This window comes from Micromys minutus, assembly GCF_963924665.1.
Source record: "Micromys minutus genome assembly, chromosome: 12".
NCBI lineage: Eukaryota > Metazoa > Chordata > Mammalia > Rodentia > Muridae > Micromys > Micromys minutus.
Genome location: NC_137981.1, coordinates 28,412,709 through 28,431,252, shown reverse-complemented (window position 1 = coordinate 28,431,252; position 18,544 = coordinate 28,412,709). Strand labels below are relative to the sequence as shown.

The 18,544-nt window shown below is 43.9% G+C and overlaps 2 protein-coding genes across 5 annotated transcripts in view; one reads left to right on the top strand and one right to left on the bottom strand.

Annotated features, from left to right (window-relative positions):
• The window catches only part of CAPN7 (calpain 7), a 34,909-nt gene extending 28,826 nt beyond the window's left edge, over positions 1–6,083 (top strand). For 2 of the 4 annotated variants that reach the window (XM_080925840.1, XM_080925842.1), the window contains exons 16-21: positions 281–356; positions 2,105–2,250; positions 3,188–3,250; positions 3,722–3,852; positions 4,825–4,917; positions 5,006–6,083. In XM_080925840.1, coding sequence (XP_080781966.1) covers positions 281–356; positions 2,105–2,250; positions 3,188–3,250; positions 3,722–3,852; positions 4,825–4,917; positions 5,006–5,150 — 654 coding nt within the window. In that variant the 3' untranslated portion in view covers positions 5,151–6,083. The remainder of the gene's footprint in view (positions 1–280; positions 357–2,104; positions 2,251–3,187; positions 3,251–3,721; positions 3,853–4,824; positions 4,918–5,005) is intronic. The other 2 variants (XM_080925843.1, XM_080925841.1) reach the window with 2 other exon arrangements.
• Positions 6,084–7,783: 1,700 nt separating this feature from the next.
• Positions 7,784–18,544, bottom strand: part of SH3BP5 (SH3 domain binding protein 5) — a 62,297-nt gene continuing 51,536 nt past the window's right edge. Inside the window, exons 5-9 of the mRNA XM_080926870.1 lie at positions 13,964–14,094; positions 12,072–12,114; positions 11,272–11,491; positions 9,437–9,697; positions 7,784–8,992 (exon numbers count right to left, since the gene is read on the bottom strand). Coding sequence (XP_080782996.1) covers positions 8,781–8,992; positions 9,437–9,697; positions 11,272–11,491; positions 12,072–12,114; positions 13,964–14,094 — 867 coding nt within the window. The 3' untranslated portion in view covers positions 7,784–8,780. The remainder of the gene's footprint in view (positions 8,993–9,436; positions 9,698–11,271; positions 11,492–12,071; positions 12,115–13,963; positions 14,095–18,544) is intronic.

Sequence of the window (18,544 nt, the reverse complement as noted above, 5' to 3'; positions counted from 1 at the left end):
ACTTTATTTGGTCCCAGGGTAAAATTTTCTTATTTTATAATTAGATACCTAAGTCTTATTCAGACTTCTCTAAGGGAGGAGCTTGCTTTTTAGTGAGAATATGAGGGTTGATAAATACTTTAAGACTTATATTAAGATTAGTATGTGCTAGAAGGGACAAGTATGGCTTCTATAGAACTAAATAGCTGAAGTGCTCTTGAAAATTAGTTCTCTAAACATTTAGAATGGAGAACATCTTGAGTCCGTTTTCCTAACTGCTATGGGTTCTCTGTGATTTTAGGATGACTTTGCAAATAACCGTGAGTTTATCACAATGGTTGTGTACAAGACTGATGGCAAGAAAGTCTATTACCCAGGTAAGCGCTGCTGAGCACACACTGAAGCATCCTTACTTAGAGAACTGAGCTGCAAAGGAAAGGCTTCTGTGTAGTAGATGGTATGGAGAAACCAATTATTATTATGCTGGGAGACTAACAAATTCAGCAAAGCAGACTGGACATTTAGGTTGATAGATATGTAAAACTTTTTAATTTTGAAACTTTTAAAATTTGGGCTTTCATATTTTTGTACATAATCATTAGAATTTAATTTCTAAAATGTGCAAAGGTTTATAAACAATGAAAAAGAACAGAGGAAAAATGACACGGTCTGATTCTGATTTTTTAAGAGTATTGAATTTCTCCTAAGCATGTATTAATTACAGTCCCAAATGAGGCAGTTTTATTTGAGAAATGCTAGTGGCTTGAACTTGGGTAGTTGTAGAGTAAGACCAAGAAGACAGATTTGATATCAGTGGGATTGTACAAGGACTTGCTGAGCTGATGTAGGGGACCCTGGAATCAAGGCTGAAGCCATGTCTTTTGTTTGGTTTGGTTTTGTTTTTAAGTAAAAGCAAGCTGTAGTAGTTACTAAAATGGGTAAGCATCAGTCATTGTAAGATTTTGTTACAGAGTAAAAAATTAACAGAAGCTAACTTTTGGTTTGTTAAATTTGAGGTAATAAGATTTCCAGGTAAGGATGTAGGATGTGGAGTGAAAAGTTGATTTTTGAGTGGGGATGAGAGGTGGGGGCTTGAGGTCCAGCCTGATGAGTCAGCACAGAGGGAGGTAGCATCTGAAGACGTCCTGAATAAATCCCTTTATGTGAATCCTTCATTGTCGGCCTTGGTGAGAAGAGGCTCTGACAGGAAGGTAGGGCTAGAGAGGGTCAGCACTATCTGACTCTTAATTTGTCAGTGGACAATTTGTCATAGAGGAAAATAAGTGTGCGTAATGTCACCATTGACTGGTCAGGGCAGGCACTGAACCTCACTAGTCCACCTCTCTCACTTCAGTGGCTGACATCACTCGTCAGGGCCAGTGGTCAGTTCCAAGTCAAACTAGCTATTTTCAAATGTTGGTCATTATATAACTAAACACACACACACACACACACACACATACACATATTTTCCTAGCCTGAAAATTTTACATGATATTATAATTTGAAATACATTTACTACTACTTTCAATTTTATAACTTAACAATGGTGGATTTTTTTTTTTTGTTTGTTTTGTTTTGCTTATGTTTTCTTAACAGTGTACCCTCTTTTATGTAGTGATTTTTTTTTTCAGGATACTTCTAGGGTACACATTTATTTTCATCACACTAGAACAGGCATTTTTGCTCTCCATTAATGAAAGAATAAACACAAATTAAAAACTTAGTTCATGGGCTGGTGAGATGGCTCAGAACATAAAGGTGTCTGCTGCTAAGTCTGACAACCTGAATTCAATCCCTGTGACCCATATGGTGGAAGGGGAGAAATGACTCAAGTTATCCTCCATGTGGGTGTGCAGACACACAAATCACTGTAAACTCCCCTTTAAAAAAAGTCTGAGAAAAATCCCCATCAAATCATTGATTAGCAAAAGGAAAATAAGATCAGTCATTAAGAGGAACTTTAAGAAGCTAGTTTAACATCCCTAAGGTTTATTTAGTTCTACATTGGAGGGTGGGTAATGTTAATAGATGTGTTTATATGCTTTTCTGTATCTTAAAAAAAAAAAAAAAAAGCTGATCCTGACTTTGAAAATCTTTTTCTGTAAACGTGCTGTCTGTGCAGCTGACCCACCTCCATACATTGACGGGATTCGAATTAACAGCCCTCATTACTTGACTAAGATAAAGCTGACCACACCCGGGACTCACACCTTCACCTTGGTGGTTTCTCAGTATGAGAAACAGAATACGATTCATTACACAGTCCGGGTAAGAGTCGGCAACCACAAACCATGTAGTGACAGAGTACAGTGACAGAGTTCACGACATGCTCTGCTCTGTATGCAGGACAGCTTGAGTTTTCTTTGAGATAGCTTCTTGCTATGCATTTTAGGCTGGCTTTGTAGGGAAAAATGTTATTTCTGAAAAATCATTTTCTACTTTTGTATTTTTATCAGTTAAATAATTATGCTCCCTGGAAAAAACTGTGAGCTGTGCTTGGCAGTGGTGCCCCACACCTGTAATCTCAGCATTTGGGAGGCAGAGGCAAGTGCATTTCTGAGTTAGAGGTCAGCATGATCCACAGAGCAAGTGCCAGAACAGCTAGAGCTACACAGAGAGACTATCTCATAAAAACAAAAGAAAGTTGTCATTTACCTTGAATAACATTTTGAAGGAACACATTTCATAGTAATGGTTTATTCCTAAGATGTGGTACATCAGTAAATGCAAACAAATCACGGTTTTCAATAGAACATGGTGGCGGAGGTGGCACACACCTGTACTTCAGAGGCAAGAGACTGAGTTCAAAGCTAGCTTGAGACCTTGTCTTAGACCTCCTCAAAACAAAAACAGTTTTGAACTGCTCTGACTACCCTGCTGCCACACTCCTGGGAAAGTCGCTGTAATTTTCCTGTACATAGGTTTGTCACATATAAGAAACTCAATTTGGATGGATTTTTAATGATAAAAAACATTAGGAATTGTTTATATTTCTTGGCTGTCCAGTCACAGAAGACAGTTGTCTCAAGTCATACACTGTGACAGTCAAGACAAAACCCCCTGGTCCCTAGTTACTTCAGTGTGACTTGATCCCAACTAGTATTTGAGCTGTAGAATAATCCAGTTCTTCCATTATCACTTTGATAAGTTCCTATGGCGTTTCTCAGGATAATCTTTAGTGGGCTTTCCTATTTCTTTAATCTAGGTATATTCAGCTTGCAGCTTTACTTTTTCGAAGATCCCTTCACCATATACCTTATCAAAACGGGTAAGAAAGTCTATGGGTTGTAATCTCACTGTTCTTTATAGTCTTTTAAAAATTCGCTTCTCTTTCTTTCTCATTATTAAGTAAACACTTTTAGGAGTTTTACACAAATACAAGGGAAGCAACGGTCTATTTTGGTCAGAATACAAGATGTGTGTTCTGAATACAGTGAGCAGTATTGTTTCTGTGGAAATTGAAAACATGTAATTCTAGAGAAAGAATTAGCTATATGTTTGCTTTTTAGCAGTTCATGTAGATGATTTTGAAGAGAATTTGAAAATAGCTTGCAGTGTACAGAAGATTCTAGAGAATTCCTGGTAGGGAGAACAATTTTATAATTGAGAGGTGGAGTATAGTAAAGCAGCCTGGGTGGGCGAGAACTTGATCTTCTGTGACAAAGACTGGAGAAACAGATTCAGACCAGAGTAGAATCAGAATGTGAAGTTTTAGTAATACAGAAACTTTACTTTACAGATTAACGGAAAGTGGAGTGGTCAAAGTGCCGGAGGATGTGGAAATTTTCAGGAGACTCACAGAAATAATCCCATCTACCAATTCCATATTGATAAGACTGGACCGTTACTGATTGAGCTGAGAGGACCAAGGTTTGTATGAGTAGACATCTGCGTGTGTGTGTGTGTGTGTGTGTGTGTGTGTGTGTGTCAGACAGAAAGAGAGAGAGAGAGAGAGAGAGAGAGAGGGAGAGAGGTTGAACTTGGGCCTCATGTATGCTAGGCAACCACTCTGACACCAAGCTTTATCCTAAGATGTATCCTCATTAACTCAAAATTCTTAGTTTTAGGTTAATGAGAATATGTTAAATATGATCTTAATTGGAAACAAATCTGTGGAAACATAGGCAGAGGATTTATGATTAAAGATGACATTACAGGGTAGAGGTAATCATCAGTAAGTGGTATGGAATTCAGCATCCATGTATAATAGTGATTTGACCTGTCTCACATCAGGGCTAAAACTCGGTTCTAGATCACAGATTAAATGTTAAAAGCAAACAGTATCTTCTATAATACAGTGCAGATGGATATCTGGTATGAAATGCAGTTCAACTTTTCCCTGTGATTCTCAGAATGTCATATGGGCCATATACTACTATTATATAAGTTTAGCTTCTATTCCTGGGCTTTCTTTTGTTCTGTATGGTTTCCTGTCGATTGCAATGCTAATATTTCATTTAGAAATGTGTGTTAAATGATGATAGAAGTCTAGCCTGAAGCGATGGCAGTGTCTTTAATCTCAGCACTCATGTGGTAGAGGCAGTCAGATCTTGTGATTTTGATTCCAACTTGGTCTACAGAGTGAGGTCCAGGACAGTCAGGGCTACTTAATGAGACCTGTCTCAAAAAAGCAAAATAAAACAAAGTATAAGTTAAGCTTAATGCATTATTAGTCTTTATGGATTCAGTTTCAAAACTAGGTAGGAATTATGAGTAAAAATAGTATACATAATTTCAGAGTACTGTTTTCTCTGGGTTAAAAAACATGCATAGAAATGTTTTGTACAAAGTATATTTAAAACTGTTTACTAATACTGCAATGGTGTTTGATTTTAACACTAGGCAATACAGTGTTGGGTTTGAGGTTGTAGCAGTGTCCATAATGGGAGATCCTGGTCCTCATGGCTTTCAGAGGAAATCGAGTGGTGACTATAGGTAATGCTGGTGTTTTGTTTATGTTCAGTGTACATGTTTGTCTGGCATGATGGTCTACAAACCTTATTCTCATTTCCCCTGAATACAGGTGTGGATTTTGCTACTTAGAACTGGAAAACATACCTGCTGGGATCTTTAATATCATCCCCAGTACTTTTTTGCCTAAACAGGAAGGGCCTTTTTTCTTGGACTTTAATAGTACTGTCCCCATCAAGACAACGCAACTGCAATGATAGAGACCTCTCAGCTATTACTGGATTCCGTATTTACCAGTCTTCAGCTCTTCAGACAAGGAGACAAATCATGACGGTGAACCATCAGAATGGAATTAAATCAAAAGCATGTTACAGTGGAGTCTGGTGCTTGTGGTGTTTGGTAAGAATTTTATATAGTCAGAACTGCTTTAATAACCTGAAATACTGTTTACATGGTTTTGTGCATACAGAGTTGGCATGTACTTAGTGGCTAACTTTGTATAAATTACAGGTTAGATTGAGCCATCACTGTGAGAAGCTTTGCTAACAGGACAGGGGAGCTAAGACAGGACGAGGACAACTGAGTATAAGAGCAGGCTATGTTAGTATCCTGAAATATTATGTTCCTGTTTTTACAGAGCACGTACGTTTAGCTTGTTTATGTTGAACCCACCATACATCTTAAGCAACTAATTACCAAATGAATTATGTCACTGTAACTAATTTGAATTTTTCATTGTCTTTAAATGTTTATCGTTGCTTAGATGTTAAGCTTTAAAAATCACTGTTTAGCTTAGCATGAAGATGCTCAGGCTTAAGAATGAAGGTTGTCAGTGTTAGATGCTTTGTCCATTGTAGAGAGAACTGAGGTGTATTTACTGTTGCTGTTTTTAATTCTTAGCAGGTTGGTGAATGTAGTAACCAGACTGGAAATGTTAAGGTATAGCGTGTAGGGTTTTTAATTGCTCTGTAGTCAGTGCTTTCATTGCAGGGATTTGGAGAGTCCTTGAGAATTTAGTATATGGTGATTGAGTTATATACAGCATTCATAAAAAGTGAGTGGTCAGGAATTAGTGTTTACATAAAAATCATCAGTACAGAAAGATGCTCAAGACTTTCAGGTTCTGGAAAATATTATGGGATCTGTCATTGTCTCTACTTTATAATTATCAAAACTATTTCTACTGCCTTTGATCGAAATAAAATATTTATACTTATGGAAACTGTATGTAGTTTAATGTCCAGAGCTTGATTTATTTGGTTTCATGTGTCCCTGTAAAAGAAGACAGACATGAATAGAAATACTTGCTTCAAGAGTAAAACCAGTGAGATTTCACTTGGCTAAAATAAAAAGTCCTAAGAGCCACATGAATTTTAATTGAGCACATGGCTTAGCCCTGAGTTCAGTCCCCAGCACTCACATACAGCACAAACCAAGCCCAGTAGAGAAGGCCTGCGTGTAAGCGGTGCTGACTCCTGCGTACAGCTGAAGCTGTCACTCACACACTTGCAGTCAAGAACTGCCATTTGAATGCCATAAATCCAGAAGAGAAATAGCCAGCAGTTATTTTTACTATGAACTTACCCTGCACATTCTTTTTACAACAGGGGAAACAAGCCTAAACGGCCTGGCCTCAGGTTCACAAGCTTTAACCCTGGGCCCTTTCTCTGTGGGAACAGCAGGTTGGAACTGGTAGTAGGAAGGTGACTGTTGAATCAGAAGCACCATTGTGGAACAGATCTTTAAAACGAGAAAGAGCTAGAGAAAGGGCGGTGGCTCAGGTATCTAAGAAGGAAATTAGGTAGAAAAGGTTATATTCTAAAATTAGTAGTACATGATTCAGTTACTGTGGTCACCTTTAAAAAAAAGTCAAATGTGAGTCGGACGGTAAAGTTAGCTAAATTTCAGAAATGGTAACTTCAGAGACACAGAGGAGGACAGGGTGGGAAAGTGAGTCTCCACCATCACAGAGGAAGGAGGTGAGATGACAAAGGTGGCACTGCTTTAACCTGGAAGTATGAAGGGAGATAGGTGAGGAAGTGATGAGACAGGAGCCAGGGTCAAAGGTCGTGCATCTCTGCAGGTGTGGACACAAGCAGGCTGATGGGTGAGGGACAGAAGCAGGAAGGCATGCAGTAAAGTGCCACGTAAGGGATATAGCACTCAACTTCCAAACATGAGACTGTTCCATCTTCTAGCCTCTGCCAGAAACACACTCCACAACGCTATCTTAGAAATGTTGATAGGAAGGGGAAATGAGGACTTCCACCAGCTCTGAGGTGGAGTATGAAAGGGAAAGCACTTAGAATTTAGGCACTTCACCGCAGCACATGTCAGTATTAAAGTCTGGTACTCTGAGACTGCCATTAGAAAAGGGACTTTAGCACCACCTGGGAAGCTTTTAAAAGCACCCAGGCGTGCCACAAATTAATTAAATCAGACTAAGTTAGACAAACCATATAACAGTACGTTTCCCCTGCCCCTAAGACTACGCTGACCTGTGAAACTAGAAACTTGTTTTCTCAGGACTGTCACCTGGAGCTCCCTGCCTGCCTGTCTCCAGGGCTCAACCTCCGTAACAGCAAACGTGGGAATTCTAATCCAGACCTTGGTATCCAAGCTGAAATGACCAGGGTCCATCACTTACCTGGAAAGGACAGCATCCCAGGGTTGGTCTTAACAAGGCAAGAGGAAAAGACAGACAAGAGTGGGCCTTCTCATTGGAAATCACAGTCATCTTAGTTTTTATTACACTCAAGGTAATAAAACAAGTACAAAATAACCTTGTAATAAGGACATCGTGTCCAATAAAAAAGGAGAAACCACTAGTGTATGAAGAGGTATACATACATGGCTGAAATTAACAGGCAGTTTGAAGCGGGGCAGGGGGTTGGTTTTGTTTTATTTTTTATTTTTTTCAGAAATGGTAGATTAATAAAACAGGACAAATAAAATACAGTGTTCTAAATATGCATAACCAGAAACACTTAAGTCTAGACACTACTATTAGCATAACAGACCCATTGCTTCTATTTACCAACCATGCCCATTCCCTTTCCTAGCTCCAAGAACAGTTTCCTCTAAGGAATACTAGGTGTAGCATAAACCTTAACTAATCTCAGTTACTGTAGAAACGAACTCCTTGTCAATCTAGATAGAGCAATGGCAACCATTCCTCACATGCACTTCTCTTAGAATAAAGCCCCATGGCTGGCAGGCTAAGGTCAGGCTACAAAAGCACCCCAGCCACAGATCCCCCTATGCTATCTGTCCCCGCTACTTCATCCCCATCCAGCCCACATTGGCATTCACCAGTCCCACCCCAAAAAGTGCAGTTCATGGTAGTTGTCTTAGGAAAGGGTTCAACAGGTTTCCCAGAAGACATGCTTCTTAAAACCCTCTGAGCACCAGAGGTGATGATAATGAACTGTGTTCCTGGCACAGCAGTGTGTTCTGAACACTTGAGATTTTGTTTATGTGAGTTTTTAAATTATTTCAATGTAAGAACATTTCTTTGCCCGAGAAGAGGGGGCAGTGGGATAGAGATGTAGACTGGTGTCCCCAGTCTGCCTAAGTGTCCAGCTCTCCTCCTGGCTCAGGTTCTCTGACAGAAACTAGTTATTGCTTCCACGCTGCTGCTACAGGGGATACTCGGCAAAGGCCGTGACCCTGGTCACAGTTTGCCTGTAGTGGCTCTGCTCTGAAAAACACACCAGCCCAAGAGCTCTTACCAGAGGGAAATTGTTTACCCTCAAGGTCACTGAAACTTGGTTAGTGCAGTTTAGAGTAAATGCATACTATTTGGCTTATGTAAATGATTATTGGCACAATGTTCTTGAATTTTGTGTTTAAATATGAGCTGCACATGGGCCAGAGCCCTGGGCGGATCAGCCAATCTGCACCATTTTTATGTCAGCGATAACTCCATCTCTTCCTTTTGAGCACTGGAGAGAGAGCTGCTTCATACGGGTTTCCAAGGCCTGGCCCTCAAGAGATGTGCTGCTCTGGCTCCTGCCACCACCACTGTTGGTGCTGCTGAGAACACAGTTGTTGTTGGCTTTGTCACTCATTTTATTTTCGGCCCCTTCTGCTCTGTCTCCTGCAGAGAAACAAAGATTGCCAAATGGGGGTGGTCAGTTTCAAGAGTTCCACAGGCACCAGCATCTGCCACCTGAGCCCTCTGCAGTTCCTACTGCCCACCATCCACCTCAGGGGTCTCCAGTGCTGGGTGACACACTGCGTTCATTCCCTAATATGTGTCTTTAGGGATGAGATGTACCATTCTCATTTTTGTAGCTAGGAAGCAAACCTCTCCGACAAGAACTTGCCCAAGAGGACTGTTCTTAGAAGAGATGTGGGACCTAAGTTCTGCTTGATTGAAGCTGGTCAGGCAGAGTGCCAGGGACCCCAGAAGAGCCCTAAAAGCAATCTGAGTGATCTACTACACAGTATGTTCTCAAAGATACAGTAATGCACCCCTGAGACGTAGCAAAGGGAGACCTGGCAAAGGTATGGACAGTGAGCAAGCTGAGTTGCAACCTACCTCGTTCCACCTCACATTCAGGAGAGGAGGCCCCACTGCATTCACTTCGAGGACCCAGTATTGGGAACATCATCCCGAATTCTGACAGGGACACGGGGCTGGGCAGATCCAGGCTGCCGGGCCTTGCCACTGCAGGGAACTGGTCAGGCATTTCAGATGGATTTGTTGGTCCTGAACTAAAACTGGACACAGACTGGGTTTCCGAGTCATCTTCAGAAACCAAGTTGCTGCAGTTGTCATCTTCAAAGGCTTCTGAAGCCACTGTGATGAGAGAGAACATCAATTACGTGGGATCTGCTAGACAGTAGCCCAGTCCCTTAAACACCTGCAGACATGCTCACACAGCATGGAGTCTGCAGCACCTACGGCACTCCTGAACCTGTCTGACCGGCCTCCAGAGAAGTTGGAAAGAAAGCAGCTTGTCTAGCACATACAAAGGCCGGAGTTCCATCCCCAGTACTGAAGGAAAAGCAAAGACGACAAGACAGGGAGGGTAAATTCAGACGCTAGCCCTTGGTGATGTACCCTATACGGGGCAGTCTCAGAATGCAGACTGAAGGTATTCCTTCTGACCTACGCAGCAAGAGCTGCTGGAAGGGCAGTCCTGTGTGGAATGTCTCTATAACTTCTTATCTCAAAAGACACCCTCAAAGCCTAGATCACTGTCTGCTACAAAGAACAGTGTTCCTTTACAGTGCTCTAGCTGAGCCTCAGCTTGTGGGCAGAATAACCAAAGCTCGGAGACAGGCCATTCTTGTTTTCAGAGCCTCTTTAGCATACACTCTCACTTTTCATATCCTTCCTAGTTCACAGTGTCTGTAACGTCTTTAAACATGACCTAGCATTCCAGAGAGGGTTCTTACAAGTACTGTGCCACTTGAGGCAGGAAATAGGCCCAGATCCCAACTCATAACCTGATTCCACCGTTGACTCTGTGGCCTTGTAAGTTACTTGACTGCTCTGCTTCACGATGCTCTCTATGTACAGGACTAATGAGCTAATGTATAAAGTAACTCATACACGGTCATTGATTACAGTATGGCGTCATTTCCCTTCAACCTGGCAATTCAGCATTTGTTGATGGCCTTTAAGAATTGCTGAGGGTGGGGCCAGAGATGGCTCAATGGTTAAGCACCCGCCGCTCTTCCAGAGGACCCAGGTTTGGTTTTTAGCACTTATATGTCAGCTAATAACTAATTCCAGAAGACCCAATGTCCTCTTCTGATATCAGGCAATTATGTGGTATTCATAGATACATGCAGGAAAAACACTTGTACACAAATTATTTTTTTAAAAAACAATAATAGTAATAAGGAAAAGAAAGAACTGCCAAGGAAGAAGCCTAAGAATCACAGGAAAGGAAAAGCTGTAGAAAACAGTAGTTTTCCTGATTAATGGAAGTTTTCTTGATATCCCTGAACAGAGGAGACCCGTGTGGTCAGGCCCCAGGGAGAACTGCCAGGTATCTCCTCAGCACGCGGTGTAGCAGAGCCTCATGCAGCTGAAACAGTAAACACGTCAAGTCCCCTCTGGTGAGATGGGATCTGAATCAAATCTGGATCCCAAGTCCCTATTAAATCTTTCCTCACAACTTCCTAAAGCCTTGAATGTTCTAATGTGTACTTACTGTCTGAGAGAGGTGGAGGCGGAACGTTTCCCAATCCTACTGGACCACAGAATACTAATGTTCAGTAGCACTCTGATGAGCCCTGTCCCACAACAGCCTGTAGGTTGCCCAACTCTCAGCTTCATCAGTGATGGGCAGAGGATAGGGAGGGACAAGATGGGCCTGAAAGCAGATCTCGCACACACTGATTCCTACTCATCAGACTCACCAGAAATGGCATCAGGCTCAGGTTTGCTTGTCGGCAGGCTCTCCACTGAGGTGATACTGCCCTCTGCCCCCACACCACAGCCCCGAGGCCCCATGGCATTGCAACGCCGCCGCTCGTGTATCTCATCCGAGATCCTCTCCAGACTCTTCAGGGCTGCCTTATACTCGCCCTTTGCCAGAGCCAGCTTGGCCTGAAGGTCATCCACTGTCTTCTTCAGTTGCTGAATCGGAAGATGGGGGAGATGGTAAGGTAAAGTGGCCCCGGATAACCCCACTGATGGAGGGACTACACACAATTACAACACAACTGTGAGACACCCAAGACAACCGACTATGCGCTCATGGCTACCCATTCAACGAGAAAAAGATCTCCACCATCTCAACATACCAGTCCATGTGACAGATGAGGATGTGCGGAAATGGTTACTAATAGAATGCAACCCTTACAGAAGGAGCGGTAGAAGTCCCGCAGTCTCCTCACTTGGTTCCTGATAGAAGTTCCTGGCCCCATATCTGAACCACCTGTAGGGTCATTAGCAATGCCGACTGCTGACCCAACTCCCAAAGGTTCTGACAGGTGTGGAGCCTGCGAACTCTACCACATGTTCTTAGGGCACCTTGTCCTTGACACTCACACTGAGACCTAACATGACACACAGCACCCAACACCATTTTGAGAACAAAAGTCTAGGTTTATGTTTCTCAGTTCTCCCCTCTCCGTTCCACTGTGTTAAAGTTGAGTTTTGAATTCAAGGAAGGGTGAGATCAAAGTATTAGTGACAAATACAAGGTCATACATACCTCGAGCTGCACGTAGTACTTTGCCTTTAGCTCAAAATAAGGCCTGTAGAAGACAGAAAGAAAAAAAAAAAGCCCATAAGAATATGATCATGTGAATTCTAGAAACATCCACTACAGCAAGTCATGACAGTCAGGGTTTAGGCCATGGCAGTGACAAACACCAGCAGAGCTGTTCGCTAACCCAAGGCTTCAGTGACACGAAGGCCATCTCAAGATTTTTGAAAACTTTATATCCTGGCTTGTTTTGCTCTATACGGTTGTTGCTTCGGCCTACTGTCCAAGGATAAGAGGATGGAGCTGAGGAACAGGCTGCTTAAAATACTCCCTCTTCTGAGGCCAGCTATGGAAGAAAGCAACAGCACTTCCTGACAGCTGGGCAGAGCAGGACCACCATTTCTTCAACTTCCCAGAAGTCCTCTTGTACAGTAACCAAGGCTAGAGGTGTCAGACAACTAGTAGACTAATTAGGTTACAGGGAAGGAAAATGACAAGTCCCAAGGGCTCTGGGTTAGACAGAAGAGCTGGTACTTTGTAGCAGCTTTGGTGTCTGAGCTGGTCCTCCTCCATCAAATTCCTAAGTCCTGCATTTGTAACTGCTGATGTCGCCACCTTGCAGGACCCCATGGGTGTGTAAGAAAAACCTGAAACTTGGGCATAAGCTCTTTGGTGTCCAGACAGGTATCAGGCCAGCACCGGTGGAGAGAATGTGTGTTAGACACAGGAGATGTCTGGTTAAAGATGTGAATGTGTGAGTGAACATGAATGCCAAAGCTGGAGAACGGGGCAGAGTGTGACAGAGTGAGGCCACTGAAGCCCTGAGGCCATTCCATGGGGAGGAGGGCAGACTGCTGTGTAGGCAAGTGTCACCTCCAAAAACCATGAAAACGTTGGCAGAGTGTGATGACATAAAGTCTGTTTCCTTAACCACGTTAGTGATGAGTGAGCAAGGTAAGTGTGAGAGAAGTGTACAGAAGGCCCCAAGGGTGTTACGACTCCATGTACTCACTCACACCAAACAAAGCAACCTGCGTGGAAGGCTGCTTTCTCAGCTTTGGGGGTGGGCCCAGGACCCCCTTACCCACCATGTCCCCCAGAAGATCATATATACTGAAGGGCAGTGGCAAACACGTAAACATTTTCTACAGATGCATGTGTACATCTGTGTTGGAGGGATTGGGTAGAAATCAGAGGGCAAGACCAGGAGAAGACGTGGGGTAGTACAGAGCAGCCCCCCTTCTTTTAACAACTTCTTCCTCTACTTTCCTGGCACCTTCCCTTCCCCTGGACACAGAGCTTCTGTCAAACTCCTAGCTGCCCAATCCAGGAGGAGCAGACATACATTCTCCCAGCCAGCTCTGACTCACTGTTGGGTCCAGCCATCAGAGTCCTGCACCTTTCTCTTGGAAGCCCAGCGATGTACGACTGTTACTTTGTCAGATGTAGAGGGGTGTTATGGAAAAGAGCTTGGAGGAAGCCCCACTTAGCCAATCTTGTAGCTTTTCATCATCTCCTGATCTACAGAGTCCTCAGATGCTGATGGGTAAACTGAGGGACATGGCCTCATCCAGCCCATACCATCAGCCACAGAGCCAGCCGTACCAACTGAGTTCCCCAAAGTGGAGCCTGTGAACTGGGTAATGGTTTGCCTTGAATTCCTTTTTCTTTGTCACCTCCTATGAAAGTCCTATCTGGAACAATTCTTGCCTCCCGCCAGCACCCCTGTCCATGGTAATGGCGGAAGGGGGTGGGACAGGGTTGGGGGCGTGTCACATACTACTTACTGGGGAACAGGGCACTAAGCAGGGAACTCCAGGGCCTACATAAAAGATCCCTCAGTAAAAGCACATAAAAGGCAGAGCAGAAGAGCCGCTCCCCGTTTCCCACAGACTTACTTGGACTTGTTGATGGCTCGCTTGAGTTTCTTCTCCAGCTGCCGCATGCGGCCCATGGCGGCATTGTACCTGGCTGCTGTCTCCTTGTGCACTAACTCGCTCCTTGTTTTGGTCTGCTCGGCCTCCATGACCTTCCAAACAACAGCAGAGCCAGGTCAAACCCAGAACAGCTCCTAGCTCACACTGCTTATACTCATTTCATTAAGTTCCTTGAGTAAATCTACAGGAAGACTAAGATTAAATTTCAATAAGACAGGATCTGCTTTCTTCCTGACCCATTCTGGAAAACCAGTGACTGGGAAGGAAAATAGAGAAAAATCTTGAGAAATCACTCAGATCCAACTGATACCTACTTTTTTTCTGCTCAGGCCTGCAGAACCTGTGAGAACCCCAGGGCCAGCCTGGGGACAGACAAGTGGCCTACAGCACCAAGAGCTACCTAACTAAAAGCATCAAGACTAGGCATGGCGGCAGAAAAGCCTCAGGCAGCCTTTCCCCAGAGTCCTCAGATGTGCTAGGCACAGAAAAGCCCAGCATGCAAAAGGGTCAGACTTTTAAAATTAAAATGAAACAAAGTGGTTCATATTAGAGTTTGAGGTTTGAAAAACTCTGCCATTGAAGGAAAGGCAGAGTTCCAGTGGCAACATGGTGCTAACCCTATTGACAAACCAACAGCAAGAGGCCTGAGTACCCCTCACAAAGGAGAGCCATGAGACATGCTGGTCTTCCTGTCTTTATGAAGCACCAGAGTAATGCTGCATCTGAAAGAACTCACATGAACAACTACGTTCCCTGTCTTCCACTGTGCTAAGCAACTAGAGGAATGGCAGTGAGGTTAGGCAAGGTCACGGGGTCAGTTTCTGTTAACAGGAACGGGGGTGCTCAGTGGACCACAGTCTTTGGCCCTGCTGTTAGAGACCCACAGGACAACTTCAGAAAGGGATGTGGTGTGTGAAGCTCACACAGGTTACTGTCATCCTCGGACCTTTAACCTAGTCCATGAGAAAAGCTGTGCAGGAGCTGTGGGAAGCCACGCCATGGGAAACCTGCCCTGTGGATCCAGGTTATCTGTGGGTCCCAGATGCTGGACACCGATTTACACTCCTGGATGTTTGGTTTTGCTTTGACCTGGTTGTTTTTCTACCACTTTTTGGAGAAAGTATTTAACCTCTTTTTGTTTGGGTTTTATTTTCTTTTATAAGAATCCAGTTAAAGAGACTTTGGATATTGTGATGGTTCACATATGCTTGGCACTATTAGAAGGTGTGGCCTTGTTGGAAGAAGTGTGTCACTGTGGGGGTGGGCTTGGAGACACTCCTCCGAGCTGCCTGAGAATGCCCTGTCTGTTCCTGGCTTCCTTCAGATGAAGATGTAGAACTCTCAGCTCTGGACCATGCCTGCCTGGATGCTGCCATGCTCCCGCCTTGATGATAATGGACTGAACCTCTGAACCTGTAAGCCAGTCTCATTTGAATGTTGTCCTTTATAAGACTTGTATTGGTCATGGTGTCTGTTCACAGCAATAAAACCCTAACAAGGACAGATATATAAAAATAAATCTTAGACTTCTAAGTGCTGAAAATTTTGACAATGGGACTCAGAAAATGTCTTTCAGATATATTTGTTTTTATTTTATGTGTGCGAGTGTTTTGCCTGCATGTATGTCTGTGCACTGCTACAGTGCCTGTAGCCTGTAGAGAAGGGTGTTGGATTCCCTGGAACTGGAGTTACAGGCAGTTGTAAGCCACCAAAGGGGTGCTAAGAACAGAACCTGGGTCCTATGGGAAAGCAACCAGCGCTCTTAACTGCTGAGCTATCGCTCCAACCCGCCATGGGACTTCGAAATGTTTGACTGCATTTTATTGGTTTTCTTTTGTTTTTTAGGGTCTTACTATGTAGCCCTGGCTGACCTTGAATTCTGAGATTCACTGTCTCAGCCTCCTGACTGCTGGGATTAAAGGTATGCACCACATACTTGACTCTGGCCTGTATTTTATACTGTGATATTAATAAGAATTATTGAAAACATGGTTTAAAAGTGATGTGTTGGTATGTCAAGCTGACAAGGGGTCAAAGGTACTGGTAAATTTTTGTCAGCTTGACTTTTTTTTTTTTTTTTTTTTTGATTAATGACTAAATCCAGTTACTTAGAATCCAAAGATTCAGAGCTAGTATAACATAGTAATTTCCTCTTTAATCAGGTAAAAATCATCGCCATGGTACTAACTGATACTTTATAGTAATTACGCTTTTACCTTATTAAGATGTGTATGTTTCTAATGACAAAAAAAAAAAAAAAAAAAAAGTCAATGAGATGACCCCTAACAGTATTCTGCTATACTCATAGATCAGGGCCTGGCCCAATCACCATTAGAGAGGCTTCCTCTGGCAGCGAATGGGAGCAGATGCAGAGACCCACAGCCAACATTAGGTGGAGCTAAGGGAACCCTGCAGAATGGTGGGAGGAAGGTTATAGAAATGGAAGCCAAAGAGGTCAAGGACACCACAAGAACACAGCCCACAGAATCAACCAGCAAGGCTCATAGGGACTCACAGAGACTCAGACAGCAAATCATGGAGTCTGCATGGGTCTGTTCCAAGCACTCTGCATACACACAGCTTGGAGCTTCTGTGGGACTCCCAACAGTGGCAGTGGGTACTGGATACTTACACCAATTTTATGCCAACTCACTCAGGGACCGCTTTTCCTGTAAACTTTGCATACTTTGTGTACTTTGTAAACTCTCAAGGCACACAAGTGGCTGGGCCCCACCCCCAGGCTATCCTAAGGACCTCAGTGGTTAAAACAATTATAATGGCTGTTCCAGCCCCTCAAGGTGGCCAGGTCCCTCCCTACAAGAAAAAAAAAAAAAAAAGATCCTACCAATCTCTGAGCTTGCTTCAATCCCAGGTCACCCTGGAAAACACCCCCCTCCCAAAGAAACCCTATATAAACCCTGTTTTCCACCTGGTTCTCTGCTGCTTCTCTCCCCTGAGATTTTCCCTCCCCAAAATCTCTTATGTGAGGTCTGTTGTGTGGTTGTGGCTCTATGGTTCTCTGTGAGGTCTGTTGTGTGGTGTGGCTCTGTGGTTCTCTGTGAGGTCTGTTGTGTGGTTGTGGCTCTGTGGTTCTCTGTGAGGTCTGTTGTGTGGTTGTGGCTCTGTGGTTCTCTGTGAGGTCTGTTGTGTGGTTGTGGCTCTGTGGTTCTCTGTGAAGTCTGTACTGCCAGGATCCCGTTCCCTGGGGAAACCATCCCCCATTAGAGCGGAACTTTTACACTTGCATCGGGGAAATTTTCCCAGCAGCTGGAGCTGAACTTCCCTAGGGGAAGCCTACAGTGGAAGAGCAGTAACCATACAGTGGGTGTTGTGTCTGACTCTTGCCTGCTCTTGGGACCCTTTTCTTCCTGCAGGGATGCCTCTTCCAGCCTTGAAATGAGGGCTTGTGCCTAGCATTGTTGCATCTTGTTCTCCCTGTTTGGTTGGTATCACTGGGAGGCCTGCTCTTTTCTGGAGGGAAATGAAGGGGCAGTGGATCTGGGGGAGGGGGAGGGGAATGAATCTGTGGGGGAGGGGGGACTGGGAGAAGAGGGAGGGAGGGGAGGCTGTGGTTCAGATGTATTTTATGAGAGAAGAATAAAGGAAAGAAGAATAGTAAAAAAAAAGTGATGTTTTATAAATGTGGAATAATTTTTAAGAAAACGAGGGTAGAGTCAAGCTAGAGAGAAGCAACATGCTGACTGAAATGACTTCTGGGAGATAGAACCTTCCCTTTTTTGATTTCTAACACAGATGTTTCACGGCGAAACATTTAAAAGTATCTCATGCTTGACACCTGGGGGGAAACAGCCATAACTTCGGTCTTGACTAGATCTTAAGCTTTTATTGAATCCGTGTACAACCTTAGTGAACAGTGAAAACCCCACGCTTCTCAGACTACGTATCAGATGTGATTGGTTCTGCTGCAGGAAGATCTGTAGAGAACGGGACGGGTGCACTCCAAGGAGATGCAACTGAAAGCTGCAATTGGAAGAACTGAAGACAACGGGTCTCCTGGGAGAAGCAGAGCTCAGCCGGCTCTACCCTGGCTCTGATTCTACCTCAGCTCCCATGCTGCAAACAGAGCCTCTCTAACCTTAAGCACTTTGGCTATATTGCCAGCCCCACCATCACAGGTGACACGTGAGTATTTCTGCCACACGCTCTCAAGACACTTTGTGGTACTTTGCACCTCACCTCTCCACCTACACAACCCCTAGCTCTGGAAAAGACACCTCCACTACCACACACACAGCTTCCTGCCTGGTGGCCACCAAGCAAGTCAGTCACCACAGCATACTGCCTAGGCAACCACGGAGCTCCTCCATCTGTGGCCTAGAATCAGCCATAAGCTGTGTGTAGTGATGGGGGAAGGGGCAGGCATGAGGGGGAGACAAAGTCGGGGGGCCCATGGACAGAAGCTCCATCAGGAAAGTGGGAACAGCACAGGGCAACAGAGATGGAACCACGTAGAAAAGCCGTTCTTGGGAGGCAACCCTAGCTCCCGGGCCCCTGCTGGTCAGGTATTTAGTCCAGACTCTA